Here is a 16712-nt window from a genome sequence, read left to right on the forward strand (position 1 = left end):
GGCGCGGGGCGTCTGCACGCTGCGTGCTCTGCGGGGCTGCCAATTATCTATGGTACACGGCTACTTGTCGCCCCACGCAAAGCTCTTGCTCAGGCGCTCGTACTTGGCGCGGTCCCGGTCCGACACGCTCGGCTTGACGTTGCTGAACGCGCGGTCAAAGTCGGCCGCGCCCACGTGGATCTGCCGCTGGATCGGCGGCGGCGGCGGCCCGTCCCGCGGCGCGTTCTGGATGTTGGCCAGCACGGCGTCGCGCAGCGCCGCCACAGCCGCCTCGCGCGCCAGCGCAGCCAGGTCCGCGCCCGAGAAGTTGCGCGCGCGCTCGTCGCGCGCGATCGTCCCCAGGTCGACCGAGCCGTCCATCGGCGTGCTCTTGGTGACCGTCTTGAGGATCTCGAAGCGCTCGTCGTCCGTCGGCAGCTCGACGTAGAGCGGCTTGTCCAGCCGGCCCGGCCGCAGCATGGCCGGGTCGATGATGTCCGGCCGGTTCGTGGCCGCGATGACGTAGATGCCGCGGCGGTCGTTCAGGCCGTCCAGCTCGGTCAGCAGCGTGTTGACCACCCGCGTCGACGACTCGGACTTGGAGTCGTCGCGCCGCGGCACCAGCGCGTCCAGCTCGTCGAAGAAGATCACGCACGGCTGCGACGCGCGCGCGCGCAGAAACACCTGCCGGACCGCCCGCTCGGACTCGCCGACGTACTTGTTGAGCAGCTCCGGGCCGCGCACCGAGATGAAGTTGGCCCGCGACTCGTTCGCGACCGCCTTGGCCAGCAGTGTCTTGCCGCAGCCGGGCGGGCCCCACAGCAGCACGCCGGCGGGCGCCGTGATGCCGACCTGCTCGTACAGCTCGGGCTGCTGGATCGGCTGGACGATGGCCATCTGGAGCTCGATGCGGATCCGCTCGAGCGCGCCCACGCTCTCCCACGTCACGTCCGGGATGGTCGCGAAGCCCTCGCGCTTGGACGACGGCTGGACCTGGGGCAGCGCCGTCTGGAAGTCCTGGAGCGTGATCGACAGCGGCTCGAGCTGCTCGGGCGTGAGCGTGTCCGGGAAGTTGCGCAGGAACGTCTGGATGACCGAGTTCTCGCGGCGGGCCTCCTCGTGCTGCGCGACCGCGCGCTGCGCGACCGCGTCCGCGGCCGCCGGCACGACGTCGTCGACGTCCATGGCGTCTGCCGAGATCGGCAGCGGCGCGGGCGCCGCGGCCGCGGCCTCGGGCCGCGCCGCCGCGGGCGCATCCCGCAGCGTCCGGAAGATCCGCTTGATCGCGGCCACGCCGGCCGCCGCCGTCAGCGCGTTCAGGTCCGCGCCCACGTAGCCCGACGTCTGCTTGGCCAGCGCGCGGAAGTCAAAGTCGCCCGACAGCCGCAGCTTGCGCGCCTGCACCCGCAGGATCTTCTCGCGCGCGATCTCGTCCGGCACCGTCATCTGGATCTCGCGGTCGAACCGCCCCGCCCGCCGCAGCGCCGTGTCCAGCGAGTCCGGCCGGTTCGTCGCGCCGATGATCATCACGGCCTTGCCGTCGGTCTGGTCCAGCGACAGGCTGTCCATGCACGTCAGCAGCTGGGCCACGATCCGCCGCTCCATCTCGCGCTGCGCGCTCTCGCGCTTCGGCGTGATCGCGTCGATCTCGTCGAAGAACATCAGGCACGGCGCCAGCGAGCGTGCCTCGTCGAAGATCTCGCGCACCCGCTTCTCGCTCTCGCCGGACATGCCCGACACGATCGACGGCGCCGACAGCGAGATGAACGGCACGCCCAGCTCGGCCGCGATCGCGTTGGCCAGCATGGTCTTGCCGCAGCCGGGCGGGCCGTGCAGGAGCACGCCCCGGGGCGGCTGGATCCCGGTGTGCAGGTACACTTCGGGGTGGAGAATCGGCATTCCGATCAGCTCGAGCATCTCGGCCACGATGTCGTCCACGCCGCCGAGATCCGCCAGCCGCACGTGCGACGGCGGCGCCCGGTCGTCCTTGTCCTTGTGGTCTACTGCGAGTCAGCGCACCCTGCCCGGCGACCTACCTTTGGCGCGCTTGTTGGCGTTGTCGCGGCCGCTGCCGCGCTCGCGCTTTTTCGACGCCCGCAGCGCCGACGCCCGCGCCGCCACCACCGGCGACGGCGCCAGCTCGGCCTCGGTGTCGGCGGGCGTGGCTGCCGCGTCGGCGGGCGTGTCCGCCCCGTCCACGGGCGTGTCGGCTCCGTCCGCGGGCGTCGCCGCGCTCTCGGCGGGCGTGCCGGCCGCGTCGGTCGCCTCGTCGGCCGCCTCGACGTCGGCCGCCTCGGCCGCCGACGCCCAGCCGGCCATGATGCTCCGGTTCATCGTGTTGGTGTCGCGGTGCTCCACCAGCGGCCCCGACGGCTCGTCGTCCGACGATTCGTCGATCTTCACCACCGACCGCTGCGCGTTGTGCCGGTCGATCGCCCGCCGCAGCACTCGCAGGGCGCTCGCCTCGACAAAGCTGCGCTTCAGCCGCCGCAGCGACGCGTCGTTGGCCTGCACGTACTGCACGACCTCGGTCGGCAGCAGCTCGCGGGCCTGCATTGGCGTGTCCCGCTTCCTCGACTTGCTCTCCAGCAGCGCCTGCATCAGCGCCTCCACCTTGACGTCGAGCATCCCGGCCGGCGAGTTTGCCGGGTTGATGTTCACCACATTCTTGCGGCCCATGTTGCCTGCCGGCTGTCTGACCGATCTGTGCTGATCCGAGAAAAAATTTTGGTCCCAGCGTGTTTGGGAGCGGCTCAGGGGGTGCCGCACACCGTGCGGCGCGCAGCCGTGCGGCGTGTCTCGTGACTTGAGCCGCACCGAGTGCGGCTTGATCTGGCTGGCTCGCCTGCCACGGGCAGCCACCGTCGGAGGTCGCCTGAGGCGCACCGGTCAACGAGCCTCCGGCGGCGACTCCGTCGAGGGTGGGCCCTACGGGCGGGCCGGTGGCTCGTGTGTCGGCTTGCCTGCCCGCAGGGCAGCAACCCTCGACGGAGTCGCCGCCGGAGGCTCGCTGCGCCGCCGGAGGCTCGCTGCGCCGCCGCAAGGCACGCGGGTGCGCCTCTGGCGAAAGTGTGACGGGTGGGCGCTGCGCGGCTTGTCGTATACTCATCGAGCCGCACGTGGTGCGGCTCTGTCTGGCGGCCTGCCTGCCCGCAGGGCAGCAACCCTCGACGGAGTCGCCGCCGGAGGCTCGCTGCGCCGCCGCAAAGCACGCGGTGCGCCTCTGGCAAAGCGTGACGGGGTGGGCGCTGCGCGGCTTGCCGTGTACTGATCGAGCCGCACGTGGTGCGGCTCGGTCTGGCGGCTGCCTGCCCGCAGGGCAGCACCCTCGACGGAGTCGCCGCCGGAGGCTCGTTGCACCGCCACGGCGCGCCTCTGGCGGCACTCGGGGGGAGCGCTTGTTTGTGTGACACGAGCCGCACTTGGTGCGGCGCTCTGGACGGCTTTCCTGATGCAGCGTGAGCCGCACGCGGTGCGGCTCGAGACCCAACAGGCTCCGCGTCGGCGACCGCCGCCACCGCCGATTCTCCGGATCAACCGTATTACTATGTACATTCTAGTGCATCAGACCGCGCGCGCACTCGAGACACGCCAGCATGTCGTCGGTCAGATCGGTGCGCAGAGAGCAGCGCCAGCACACGATCTTGGCGCACTGGGCGCACTGGGACTCGTCCACGCTCAGGTGGGACTCGAGCGGGGCGTCGCAGTCCTGGCAGTGGACCGGCGCGGCCGTGTCCAGGGCCATGCAGTCCGCGGCCAGGCGGCGCTGGCCCGCGAACATGAGCCGCACAGTGTGCTCCTGCACATGCGAGGCCAGCGGGACGTGCGCGCGCCGCTTGAGCTCGAGCGCGGCCGGCCGCGCCGGCGCGTCGTCGGCGTCGATCTTGCGCTTGCGGCCGAGCGCGAACAGCGGCGCCGGCGACGACGGCGGCGCAGTCACGTCCAGGTCCATCGACGCCACGCTGCTGCCGCTGCTCAGGTTCGACAGGTCCTCGAGCGACCGCTCGGCGTCCTCCATGTTACCGTAGTAGTTGCCGTAGTCGGCCATGCCGGTGAGCGACACGCACACGTTCTGGCCGCCGGCGTGGACGTAGTACGTCTCGACCGGCAGGACGTCCTGCATCGTTTCGGTGGTGAGCATTGCGAAGGCGCACCGGGTGCGCGCTGCTGTGCCAGTTCAAGATCCGCTCCGCGAGCTGTGATGCTGCCGTTGTTCGGCGGCGCCCTATATAAAAAATCTTCGCGCGTCGCGTATTCACACACCCGTTGTGGCGAAGCTCCTTACTGGATTCGGACGGGGCCATCAGTTGTCCCAGTTGGGCCCGGCGTGGCTGGTGTGGCTGGCGAACTTGGAGTTGTCACCCCGTCCCGCCGCACGGCGTGCGGCGATGGCGCGATGGCCCACGAGCGCGCCGCACGAGTGCGCCGCGCCGCACGGCGCCGCACGGGCGGCGGCGCCGCGCGCGCTGCGGCTCCGCGCTCCGCCCGCGCTCCGGTCCGGGTAACCGGCACAACCCCCCCGCCGCGCGCCGCCTGTGCCGCATGTGCGCGCGCCTCACGCGGGAATATGCGCCTCTCTCTCTCCCCCAGACACCATGGACACGACGTCCGGCTCCGAGGCCGACGATGGCTCGGACTTTGAGCACGAGGTCGTCATCCGGCGGGACATGATCGACCCCGAGATCGACGACATCGGGCACAAGTCGCGAGCCACGTATCTCATCTACGAGCCCAAGCAGCGGCAGTTCAAGGTACGCCGGCGCCGGCGCCGCTGACCCAGGCGTTTTGCGCGTCCATGGCCTACGCCGACGGCGACCACGTCACCGAGGAGAAGCTCTACCAGTTCCTGAACGAGGAGGTGCTCACGCAGCCGCTCACGCGCGTGCGCGACCCCGACAACAACACGCCGTCGTACAACTACGCCCGGCAGTATGTCTCGGCGATCCGCGAGCTCTGGCAGCACCAGAAGGCCGAGGGCATGGTGTCGCGCAACGCGCCCGAGCCCAACGGGCCGTCGGTCAAGGCGCTCATGCGCTCGCTGATGCAGCGCAACCCGCCGCCGCGCCGCATCGCGTACACGGACTGGGAGCTGCTGACGTTCCTGGACAAGTACCGGGTGCCGCGGGACCAGATGGTCAGCCACTGGCGCAGCACGATCGAGCCCGAGCGCAAGCTGCGCACGATGCTGGACTTTGTGCTGTCGCGCAAGATGATGGTGTCGGGGCACAGCACGCGGCAGGCGCTGCTGTCGGACCTGTTTGCGGTCGAGCTGCCGAGCGAGGGCTCGACGCCGTGCTTCGCGCTGGTGTTCCTGCTGCTGAACGGCCAGGCCAACAAGTCGGGGCTGAACGAGTTCAGCGGGGCGATGCGCAACCGCGACGTGCTGAGCTGCCCGTTCGCCATGCTCGGCCTCTCGCTGTTCTACCGGTACCACATCCAGGGCGAGGACCCGCCGGACTTTGGCTCGGACCAGTACAAGACCGTGCGGCTGCTGCGGACGCGCCACAGCAACACGCGCGTCGTGCCGCACCAGCAGCAGTACGACTCGGTGACGTCCATGTTCCCGAGCAACGACCTGGCCGACTACAAGAAGTCGTACTTTGGTCGCGGCCCGGGCGCGCGCGAGGCCAACCTGGCCATCATGAACGAGCCCCAGCTCGCGGCGGGCCCGTTCAACGCCGAGCAGCAGGCGTCGTGGTTCGTGGGCTCGCTGCCGCGGATCATGATGCGGTCCCAGGCGGGCTTCGAGATGGCCATCGGCTCGTACACGATCCGCCGGGCGATGTTCGACCCGCCCGACGACCTGCTGGCCGAGATCTTCCCGTGGGTCGACGACTGGCTCGAGCGCGAGGGCCAGCCGGCGCCGGAGCTCGAGCTGTCGGCGTTCCGCACCCTGCGCCTGCTCAAGCTGCTGCGCCGGTTCATCATCCAGGACGCGGTCCTGCTGCGCCGCAAGTTCCCGTCCCACCCGGTCTTCAACCACGACATCTTCCGCAGCCAGGACTACCGCACCTACGAGTTCATGCTCGGCCACGTCTGCGACCGCTTCGACGACCTCGAGGAGCTGCGCGACCTCAAGCGCTCGTACCAGACGCTCAAGACCCGCCTGACCGCGCTCGAGGTCGACGTGGGCGTCCAGTGCCGCGAGATCAACGACGCGCTCAAGACGCTCAAGAACAAGTTCCCGAACGAGCTCTCGGAGGTGCTGTCCAACGACGGCGAGGTCCCGCGCTACCACTTTTGCCGCACCCACACCACCGTGCGCGAGCTGTGGGCCGAGTGGCACACGGGCATCAACGGCAGCCCGAGCATCCAGTCGCTGGACGAGCGGTACGGAAGCAAGTGGCGCCGGACGGCCTCGGACCGCCAGTTCTACTCGCGCCGGAACGCCATCATCAAGGAGGTCCGCCGGCTGGCGACCGAGACCTACCACAACGACGTGGACGCGGCGATCGACCGCCTGGACGCGGTCCGCACCGACCTGCAGTCGAAGACGCTGCACTCGCTGGCGACGCTGCTGCTGCACCAAAGCCGCGGCCAGCGCGAGGCCGACCGCGTGGCTGCGCGCGACCGCCGCAACGCGCCCGACGAGCCGGAGGCCTAGTTTTTTGCATTTTCATTGGCATGGGGGCGCCTGGGTACTGTAGAATAGCAGGGACGAGCGAGTCCTGAAGGGAGATTTGGTCTAGGTACGAGGGCGGGCGCGCCGCACGCGGTGCGGCGCGGGATATAGCCGCATGGCATATAGCCGCATGTCATGTAGCCGCATGTCATGTAGCCGCATGTCATGTAGCCGCATGTCATGTAGCCGCATGTCATGTAGCCGCCAGTGTGTAGCCGCCGCATATAGCCGCACCGTAAACCTGCGTCATATAACCGCCTGGCACATAACCGCCCGGCACATAACCGCCCGGCATATAGCCGCAACAGTCGTCGTCACCGCCCCTACACCTTGCGCTGCACGATCACGGTCCGGCGCACGCCCAGCGTCTTGCGCCGCACGGGCGCCACCCCCGGAACCGCGGCGCTGCCTTTGCCCACTGCGCCCACCATGTCCACCGGGCTCGCTCCGCTTGCCGGCACGTTCTCCACCTTGACCGACTCCATGCTGCCCGCAGACACAAAGCCGCCGGTCAGGTTCGTGTTAAGCTTGAACTCGGCATGCAGCTTCGACGCGACGTTGCCCACGACCGGTCGCATCACCCGCGCCGGCCGCTCCGGCTCCGCCGGCGACGACGACAGATATACAAAATGCTGAGAGGAGTGGGTTGCTGTGGATCTCTGCGACTTGGGCTTTGGCGTCGTCGTCGGCTGTATTGCCGGCTTGGTCGTCGGCAGCGACGGCAGCGCCGGCGCCAGCGTCTCTGGCGCCGACACCGACCGCGTTCCCGGCACCGCCGGCACCGACGACGACCGTCCCGCCGGAGACCCAAACAGCGTCTTTTGTTTGCTCGGTCTGGCCGCGGTCCGCGTCTTGCTCGAGCTCGAGCCAGCCGAACTCGTCTTGGACGCCTTGGTCCGCGGCCTTTCGGCCTCACGCCGGCCGCTTACCTTCTCGCCAGCCGGCTGGCTCGCACCGCCGGCCACAGGCGTGCTGCTAAAGAACCGTACAGGGGCCACGGGCTCGGCGTAGGCCGCACGAGCCGAAAAACTGGGCTGTCGCGACCGCGGTCGCTCCCGCATGGGAGACTCTTCGCGAATTCCGGTCGCAAAGGCCGGCAGCTGGTCCACAGAAGTCGGCGTAGAGCTCCAGGTGCGGGACCCGCCCTCGGACTGGACCCGCACCCGCTTGTAGCTGGTCTCGGCGTGCACCAGCTGGGCAGACAGAGCGTCGGTGGTCGAGACAAAGCCGTAGGTCGTGTGGCCGGCGCCGCCGAAATGGAACTCGGGGTGGCTGCCGGCCGCGGCAAAGCCGCCGTATGTATACGCCGCCTGCCCTTGGACTTGGACCACGCCTGCGCCGGCGATTTCCGCCGGGTCGAAGACGTCGCTGGCTCGTTAGCACTGTCGGCGCCCAAAGCAAAGTAAAGTGCGCACACCAAGGGTCCCGGGCCGCAATCTTGGCCCGGTACGTGTCCCGTGCTGCCTGGAGCTGCTCGAACGACGGGCACGGCCGGCCGAGGAGCTCGGCCATGCCCTTGAAGTGCTTGTGCACGAACTGCACGGTCGACTGCGACATCGCCTTCTTGTCGAGCTCGGTCAGGAACCGCGAGACCTTGTTGTTCTTGTCGTCGCCGTCGAACGCGCCCGGCTGGAACTGGCCGCGCGTCACCGAGAGGGTCATGTACAGCAGCGCTGGCGTCAGCAGGGCCGGTAAAAACTCACCTTTGGCGCGCGTCATGGCCACGTACAGCAGCCGGCGCTCCTCGTTGATCTCGGCGTCGGAGCCCAGCGAGCGCGAGTGCGGGATCGAGCCGTCGTACGCGCCAGGAATGAAGATCACGGGCCACTCGAGGCCCTTGGCGCCGTGGATGGTCGATATCGTCATGACCTGGTCCTGCTCGACCGTGGCGGCCTCGTCGCGCGAAGAGTTCAGCGCCGCCAGCCCCAGGAACTTGGACAGGATCGACTCGGTCTCGGGCTCGTCAAACGTGTCCGACTCCGGCCGGGCCTCGATCTCCTTGCAGAACTCCTCGATCTGCTGGAAAAAGTCCTGGACGTTGTCCCAGCGCGACGGCCACGACTCGGGGTGCGCCTTCTTGATGTTGTCCTCGAGCTTGAGCCGCGTGGTCAGGTACTGGCCCAGCTGCAGCAGCGGGTAGTCGCCGTCGGGCGCGCGCTCGGCCCGCCAGATCCTGTCGGCGCTCTCGATGACGTCGACGTAGTCGGCCAGGCCGGCGCGCGCCTTGGGCCCGACCGTGAGCTCGCCCGAGGCCGCCATCGTCAACGACTGCCAAAGCGTGCCCTTGGTCTGCGCGGCGTGCTGCAGCAGCGCGTTCAGCGTCGAGTTGCCGACGCCCCGCTTCGGCAGGTTGATCGTCCGGATGATCGCCGCCGGGTTCAGCCGCGACTTGACCACCGAGAAGTAGTCGATCAGGTGCTTGATCTCCTCGCGGTCCCAGAACCGCAGCCCGCCCACGATGCGGTAGCTGATGCTGCGCTTGGCCAGCTCGAGCTCGATCGGCCGCGTCAGCATCGTGCTCCGCACCAGCACGGCGATGTCGCACGGCCGCAGTAGCCCGCCGGATACGCTCACCAGCCGCTCGACCTCGTTCGCGATAAACAGCGCCTCGCGCCGGCTGTCGTTGAACTGGAAGAAGAACGGCCGCTCGCCGGCGCCGTGCCGGCTGACCACCCGCTTCGCCAGTCGCTCCTCGTCCTGCTCGATCACGGCCAAGGCCGCGTCCAGAATCGCCGCCGACGACCGGTAGTTGTCCTCGAGACAGATCACCTCCGTGGCCGGGTACTCCTCGCGCATCTTGAGGAAGTTGATCGGCTCGGCCGCCCGAAAGCTGTAGATGCTCTGGTCGGGATCGCCGACGATGCTGATGTTGCGCCGCGCGGACGCGAAGAGCCGCATGAGCTCGTACTGCGTCGCGTTTGTGTCCTGGAACTCGTCAATGAGCACCGCCTCCAGGTTGGCCACGCATTGCGGGTGCTCCCGAATGAGCTCGATGCATCTCAGCAGCAGGTCATCGAACTGCCGTCAGCGCGCCCAGCACCCCACTTACGTCCAGCATCGCCGCGCTCGCCAGCGCCTTCTGGTACTCCTCGTAGATGAACAGAAACGTCTGGTCGCTCGACGTCGACCGCTGGCCCGACAGCTGGCCCGACGCCTTGTAGTTCGAGATCGCATTTTTCATGCTGTCCCAGTCCTTGCGGTTCGACTCGGGCATGTGCTCGCGCATGATGGCCTGCCGTCAGCGCGGCGTGGCAGCCACGTACCTTGATGAAGTGCTTCGCGTCGTCGTCGTTGCAGATCGAAAAGTTCGAGTCGATGCCGATGTGGTGGCCGTTCCGGATCAGATAGTTGCGCGCGATCGAGTGGAACGTGCCCAGGACAAGCCGGCTGGCTATGTCTGGCCCGATCGTGGCCGCGATTCGCTCCTTCATCTCATTGGCGGCCTTGTTGGTGAACGTCGTGATCAGGATGTTGCGCGGACGGATGCCCTGGTGGAGCAGGAAGATCACGCGCGAGATCAGCGTCTTGGTTTTGCCTGCCCGTCAGCTCGCACACGCACGCCGGCCGGCGGCCGCCGCCAATTGCGCCTACCTGTGCCCGGACCCGCCAGGATCTGGAGCGTCGACTCGACCGGATGCTCGACCGACCGCAGCTGGGCCGGGTTGAGCTCTGCGCGCAGCGCATTCCACAGCTCGGTCTTGAACTGCTGGGTGTCCTTGCCGATGGCGGACTCGTCCGACGGCACGTACTCCATGATGGGGGTGCGGCCTGGACAAGATGACGCGCGGTTGGGCGCGGACGAAAATTTGAAGTGGGAAGTCGCGTCAGGCGGCTTCGCCGTGTTGCGCTCAGGCACCGGCCGGGTCACTTGCATGACGCCCAAGCCGCAGGGACGCCACAACTCGCACGGCCACGGTCACAGATCACGGCCGGACCCGGTCACCGAGCTTGCGCGGCGCGGACCCATGCGCGCGGACGCGCGCGGCGCAGTCCCGACGCAACGCAGTCACGCAGCTACGGCTGTATATCGCTGTATTCCAATACATAAATTACCTTATGATACATGTTCTTCATTACTGTAGACGATTTCTACACCGCTCGATCGGTCGTCAGCTCACAAGAAGTAGTCGGGCGTCCGGCGAGACACAGACGGCTCGCCGGCGCGCGGACACGGGTCGAATTGCAGGAAGGTGTACTTGAGGTTCTCGTCGATCTCCATGATCGCGGCCTGGTTTCCGCAGCGGTAGCAGTAATTCGGCGCCGAGAAGATGGTGACGACCTGCTGGTCCTGGCACCAGTTGTAGCCCTCCATGACAAGCTGGTGGGCACGGGCGACGAGACTCAGCTCGTTCTTGTGGTTGAAGGCCTCGGAGATGTCCTGGCCGAAAGTGTAGCCCGCGCCACGGGGCGAGATGCCCCAGCCGCATCGGTCGTCGGGGTCAGACCACAGCAGGTCGCACATGGGCCCCTCGTGCGGGACTTCCTGGACACGGTCCAGGCTGCGGATGTTGTCGAGCGTGTCGATCGATGGCGACAGACCGCCGTGCAGGCAGAAGATCTGGTTCTCGATCAGCGCCGTCAGCGGCAGATAGTCGAAGAGGTCCGTGAAGATCTTCCACACGTTCGGGCTGCCGTACTTGCGCAGGCACTCGTCGTAGAAGCCGTAGACCTGCGTGATCTGGCGCGACTCGTGGTTGCCGCGCAGAATCGTCAGCCGCGACGGGTACCGGATCTTGAGCGCGACCAGCAGCGTCACGGTCTCGACCGAGTAGTAGCCGCGGTCCACGTAGTCGCCCATGAAGAGGTAGTTGGTGTCGGGGTTCGGACCGCCGATCTTGAACAGCTCCATCAGGTCGTGGAACTGGCCGTGGATGTCGCCGCAGACCGTGACCGGGCATTTCTGGCGTCAGCCACGCCCACGCGCGCACTTACCACCGGCTGCACGTTGTTTTCCTCGGCGAGGATCTCCTGCGCCTGTCTGTCAGCGCGCCCGCGTCCGTCCACGTACCTTGTCGCACAGCCGCTTGACATCGTCCTCGCTCAGCTGCTTGCAGTCCATGAGCATCTCGATCCAGCGGTCGAGCTCGTTGAACGATTGGCTCTCCGTGACCGGCGGCAGGTTCTTAATTTGTGACGGCGACGGCGAGCCGGTCGGCGAGAGCGACGAGCCGGTCGTCGCGCCAGCCTCTGCCATTGTGATGTCCGAGTCCATTATAGCAGCCGTACGAGGATGATAGATGCCGGGCCGATGCGATGGTCGGGCGATGGATGCCGCTGTACTGCTGGAAGGCAAGGATGCTAGGCGCTCTGAAGGGCGGCGGCCGACATACATACACCTTTCTCAGGGTACGGGCATCACCAACGTCACTACGCGCCTGCGGCCGCAGCGCCCGCGCGCCGCTGCACGCTACGACGCACGCGGCCGTCGGCTGGGCGGCCGGCCGGCCCCGCCGATGGGCCCTGCGCCTGCTGTGCGGTCGACGCGCGCGCGCGGCGGCGGTGCGGGGAGCTGGCTGGCGTCGGGCTGCTACCGAGCCGCACAGCTCGTCCGACCAGTCATCGCCCTCGCCCGTGTTCGCCCCCAACGAACGGCTGGGTGCACGGCTGTCGCGGGGATCGCGGCCCCAACGGCGACGGAGATCGCGTGCAGCGTCGCCAGCGCATGTCGATCGGCTGCTGACACACCACTGTGGCGTCGCAGCCAAGCTATGCACTCTGGGGAGACAATTACGCACTGGTCGGCAGGTACGCAGGTACACGGCCGTCCAGTGGCGGCGGCAGGCACACGTACGGACCTTGTCCGCCAGACGCGCAGAGAACGCCAGAAACGCGCGCACACGACGCCAGGCACGCGCGCGACCGCTGCAGGGCAAGATCCGCGACGCGGCGCGATTGCGGGCAACGCATGGGCGCCGATCAGGGCCAGGAACAGACAGACGCGGGCGCCAGAGTCCAGTACACCCCAGACCGCTGCCCACCCGGTCAGTAGTTCCTATACTGCGTACGTCGTACACACAGCGTCTGTACTCCCGCACCAGCCCCGGACAGCTGCCGGCAGCAGCAGCGGTCGCTTGGTAAGCACCTCGCCGTGCTTAGGCCCTTTGCGGCGCAGTCCCGCAGCTCCGCTGCGTCCCAGCAAGCCGCCCTGACAGACGAGCTCGATCGGACGTGCCCCTAGAAGGCTCTACCAAACTTCCGCGACTCGACCACCCCCGGCCGCGGCTAGACTGCACTCCGTGAGACAGCCACAGTAAACAAACAATGGTGGGCACGGGGGATGCCCAGCAACGCCCAGCGCTGGGGCTCCGGGTGGCGACTGCCCGTACACTGCATGGCAACCGCATAGCAACCATAGCCCATAGCAACCATAGCCCATAGCAACCGCATGCCTACCATAGCCCATGGCGCGCGACACCGCCCTAGCCGTAGCACATAGCAACCGCGTCCCATGGCAACTGCATAGCAACAAGGTTGCACCAGCCCAGCAGCCAGCATAACGGCGATTTGTCAGCACCAGCTGAGCGCTGTCGGCACCGTGACCTGTCGGCTGCATGCGCCCGTCGGCTAGCTGTTCTACCCGCCGATTTCCTGCCGCTGGTCCGCCGGTTGCCCGCCGCTGGTCCGCCCAGCAGCACTGCCAGACTCTCGCGCCACACTAGTCTTCAACCTGGTGATGTGGCTGGAGACTAAACGCCACCATGACGCGGTCGCGACTACACCAATGTTCACCTAGCCCTGCCATTGCTGGACGCACTGTATGTGAGCACGGACAGTACGCGGATTGGCGCCCGCAGTCCAGAAGCGTATAGAGCCCTGTAGACGGTCTACTGTTCTGCCGACCGCTGCCACGGCCGAGCAGCGCTGCCACGGCAGTCTCTGTTTCTGTCTCGCTCTCGCACCCGCCGCGCCGTTGTCTGCTGCTGTGCCTTCAACCTCTGCCGTCCAGCGCGTGCCACACGGCCCAAAGGCGGGAAGCGACGTCTGCAAGCGAGAAAATTACTTTATCTGCCAATCTCGTTAGTGGTCTCGTCTAACGTGGCACTCCAGCTCCGTGTCTACCTCATCTTCGAACTGATCATACCTGTAGTTAGGGTAAACCACGTGACCTCATACGCGCCGGCCAAGCGCGCTAAGCTTGGTGCCTGAGCAAAATCGTTGCCCATGCGACGGCTGGCACCGAACATGCAGCAAGCACGTGCAGTCCTGTTACCGATCGTCCTTACGCGTACTCCAACCAGCACACTGGCTTTGATCGTAGCCACCGACCCTGAGCGGACCTAGTGTGGCGCGAGATTTATCGAAGCAGTCAAGTCACAGCGTCTCACAGCGGCCGACGCCATGCGGCCACCGATCGGCCACCGACCAGCCTCCAAAGTGTGCACGCCGCTTGCCGCTGCTTTTCCGCGTTAGAAGGCAGCGCTGCGGTGCGGGGCCAGAGACGTTTACAGACGAATTCTGTTGATCGTTGGTCTACCTTCACCAAGCAAGTCCTGGCGCTCCTGAAGATGGCAGGTACGCACGAGCCAGGACTAAACCGTAGATGCACTGTACGCTGCACGCGCAGTCGTGTTTGCCCGCCGCTCTGTCCGGCGCCTGCCGGAGCCTACAGCCCGTAGCTCGCATTAAAGCCTTGTCTACGACCTGGTTCCTCTTCGGGCATGCAAACAGGACATCCGCTTAGACTGCCGGCCGGGTCATATGTGGATGGCACAAACGGCGCTTGTTATCTCGACTCTGACTCGACCCGTCTCGTATAAAGGCCCGAGCGGCGGGTGGTTGGCCGCTAAGGCTGCCATGGTGTTTTCGTGGATTTCTGTCCAGGCTTTGGCCGCCGAGCTCGCCATTCACCGGCTCTACGCCCCGGTGGGCTCAGTCGGTCGTGGAATCGTTCTGTACGTGTGTCTATTTGCGGTGCTCGGTCTCGCCAAAGTGTGCTACAGAACGCTCATTTACCCCGACTATGTCTCGCCTTACCGCAATCTGCCAGCGCCCGAGCACCGGTCCAAGTTGCTAGGCGCGTTCATCAGCTACTATGTCGAACAGGACTTTGACGCCGGACGTCGGCACGCTGAGGCCCACCGAGACCTGCCGTTTGTGCGGTTTCCAGGCGTACTGGGCGCGGACTGCCTGGTGCCGGTATGTAGCTACCAGGAGCGCGCTGACCGCAGACGTCGATCGCGGCCGCAACAGAGATACTGAACGGCCAGGTGTACGACTTTGGCAAGCCGCAGACACTGCTGCGCGGTTTCCGCGGCGTGTTTGGCAACGGACTATTCTTGGCCGAGGGCGAGGTCCACCGACAGCAGCGCAAGCTGGTGACGCCGGCGCTGGCGCTGCCGCAGGTGCGCGGCATGATCCCGGTCATCACGCGCAACTGCAAGCACGCGACCGAGGTACTCGACGCGGGAAAGAAGGCCGGGGAGGTTGTTGTGCTGGAGACGATCCACTTCATGGCTCGGCTGACGCTCGACATCATCGGCGAGGCGTCGTTCGGATCGAGCATGCGGGCCGTGGACGACGAGCACGGCGCTGTGACGACGGCGTACTGGGCCATTACGAACCCCAAGGCCATGCCCAAGATCTACACGCTCAACGCGCTGATCCCCGGGTTTAATAAGCTGCCGCTGGCGATCAACCGGCAGCTGTGGCGCGACCAGGCCACCGTGTACTCGTTCTGCAAAAACCTGGCGATGGAGCGCAAGTCGTTTTACGATGCCAGACGCCAGAAGGCCAGCGAGGCCGGCGCGATCCTCGAGAAGGAGCCATACTCGTCGGACGTGGTCTCGTACTTCGTCCAGGACACATCGCACAATTGGACCGCGGACGAGATCGCCAACCAGATGATGGTCTTCCTGATCGGCGGCCATGAGAGCACAACCACGACCATCTCGTGGGCGCTCTTCCAGATGTGCGAGAGCCAGGACATGCAGGAGCGTGCTCGTGCCGAGATTCGCGAAAACTTCCCTGACGGCATCGAGAGCATACGGACCCAGGCCGACCTCGACAAAATGCCCTTTGTCCAGAACTTTATCATGGAGATCTTGCGCCTGCGCGGGCCGGTGCCTCGCACGGTCCGCGAGGCGTACAAGGACACATACGTGCAGGGCGTCAAGATCCGCAAGGGCACGGACATCGATATCTTGCCGCCGCTGTTCAACCGCGACAGAAGCCTCTGGGGCGACGACGCCGACAGCTTCAACCCCGACCGCTGGGCCACCCGGCGGCCGGCCGAGGCGTACGCGTTCATGACGTTTCTGAACGGAGTACGCATCTGCATCGGCCGCCGCATGGCCGAGTTTGAGCTGCGCCTGCTGCTGGCCGCCTTTGTCGGCCGCTACAAGCTCGAGTTCGAGCAGCCGGGCCTGACCATCGACGCGATGGAGACCGGCTGCGTGTTCACGTTCCGGCCGGTGGACGAGGTGCACGTGAAGATGACCATTATCGACGACTGGAACTAGAGACGTCTCGAGGGCGGCTGGGCGCGTTGCCAGGGCAACCTCACGTGACTTGGCGTGTGCTACGCGCAGCCAAACCGATCTGGTGCGATGCGCGCGCTAGTTGCAGGCACCAGATCTTGGTGTCGTACACTAGCCTCTAGAGGCCTAAACTAGTCGTTATCAGGGTGACTTAGTCCCTATTAGCCACTAGGCCCTCAGGGGCCGGCTGTTCCCGAAGACACCTGTCAGATCCGAACAGAGGACGTGCAGAAGTAGACTAGGATGCAATTCATATCTTCGATATGGTGCCGACGTTCCCGAGATTGCCCACGTATGCTGCATGTGCGTCTGACGAGGTCCAAGGACACCGCCGGACAGCGCGCTGGCTAGGCCACTTCTCCACCGTACCGGTGGGACCGCCCGACCGCGACGCCGTCGGACCGTGCCACGGCTAGCCGGTGGCTCTACCGGCCTGCGTGGAGGCCGCATGCCTGCGGAACCAGGTTCTGGCTACAAGTGTTAGTGTAGCATGCCTACCTCAGATTTGCCAAGATCGGTGCCCCGCGGCCAGCAGTAATCGGCCACCAATCAACAAACATTCATAGAGCCAGCGTCTCGCACCGAACATCACGCAGGCTTCTTGCCGCACAGCAATCGGTAGGCGCGTGTTGGAA

The 16712-nt window shown here is 66.4% G+C and overlaps 6 protein-coding genes across 6 annotated transcripts; 3 read left to right on the forward strand and 3 right to left on the reverse strand.

The window, feature by feature from the left end:
* Positions 1-60: 60 nt before the first annotated feature.
* V1510DRAFT_367664 (P-loop containing nucleoside triphosphate hydrolase protein) lies at positions 61-2607 on the reverse strand (the record flags this gene model as incomplete). Its single annotated transcript, XM_066931314.1, has 3 exons — positions 61-1979; positions 2016-2212; positions 2285-2607. 3 exons carry the CDS (start codon positions 2605-2607, stop codon positions 61-63), a joined length of 2439 nt encoding a protein of 812 aa, XP_066787910.1.
* Positions 2608-3265: 658 nt separating this feature from the next.
* On the forward strand, positions 3266-4291 carry V1510DRAFT_185329 (uncharacterized protein; the record flags this gene model as incomplete). The annotated part of the gene is made up of 1 exon (XM_066930439.1): positions 3266-4291. A coding segment is annotated over one exon (1026 nt), but the record flags the coding sequence as incomplete, so codon positions are not given.
* A 255-nt stretch (positions 4292-4546) lies between these two features.
* V1510DRAFT_419638 (transcriptional activator of glycolytic enzymes-domain-containing protein) lies at positions 4547-6712 on the forward strand. Its single transcript, XM_066934327.1, has 2 exons — positions 4547-4730; positions 4760-6712. Exons 1-2 carry the CDS (start codon positions 4575-4577, stop codon positions 6581-6583), a joined length of 1980 nt encoding a protein of 659 aa, XP_066787912.1. The 5' UTR covers positions 4547-4574; the 3' UTR covers positions 6584-6712.
* Positions 6713-6924: 212 nt separating this feature from the next.
* On the reverse strand, positions 6925-10355 carry V1510DRAFT_404048 (P-loop containing nucleoside triphosphate hydrolase protein; the record flags this gene model as incomplete). Its single annotated transcript, XM_066932205.1, has 6 exons — positions 6925-7969; positions 8019-8274; positions 8305-9619; positions 9651-9833; positions 9865-10136; positions 10193-10355. 6 exons carry the CDS (start codon positions 10353-10355, stop codon positions 6925-6927), a joined length of 3234 nt encoding a protein of 1077 aa, XP_066787913.1.
* Positions 10356-10715: 360 nt separating this feature from the next.
* Positions 10716-11795, reverse strand: V1510DRAFT_367691 (Metallo-dependent phosphatase-like protein; the record flags this gene model as incomplete). The annotated part of the gene is made up of 3 exons (XM_066931315.1): positions 10716-11501; positions 11534-11575; positions 11610-11795. 3 exons carry the CDS (start codon positions 11793-11795, stop codon positions 10716-10718), a joined length of 1014 nt encoding a protein of 337 aa, XP_066787914.1.
* A 2600-nt stretch (positions 11796-14395) lies between these two features.
* V1510DRAFT_367556 (cytochrome P450) lies at positions 14396-16059 on the forward strand (the record flags this gene model as incomplete). Its single annotated transcript, XM_066931308.1, has 2 exons — positions 14396-14737; positions 14770-16059. The coding sequence occupies 2 exons, from the start codon at positions 14396-14398 to the stop codon at positions 16057-16059; spliced, it is 1632 nt and encodes a 543-aa protein (XP_066787915.1).
* Positions 16060-16712: the final 653 nt, after the last annotated feature.

Source organism: Dipodascopsis tothii (genome assembly GCF_038497935.1).
Source record: "Dipodascopsis tothii strain CBS 759.85 unplaced genomic scaffold V1510scaffold_23, whole genome shotgun sequence".
NCBI classification, from domain to species: Eukaryota; Fungi; Ascomycota; class Lipomycetes; order Lipomycetales; family Lipomycetaceae; genus Neoaidaea; species Neoaidaea tothii.

Bases quoted from the DNA above. Each gene is read 5' to 3' on its own strand.
- V1510DRAFT_419638 (XM_066934327.1), top strand. From the start codon at position 4,575: ATGGACACGACGTCCGGCTCCGAGGCCGACGATGGCTCGGACTTTGAG. The intron at 4,731-4,759 runs GTACGCCGGCGC...CCGCTGACCCAG, and splicing joins CCAAGCAGCGGCAGTTCAAG to GCGTTTTGCGCGTCCATGGC.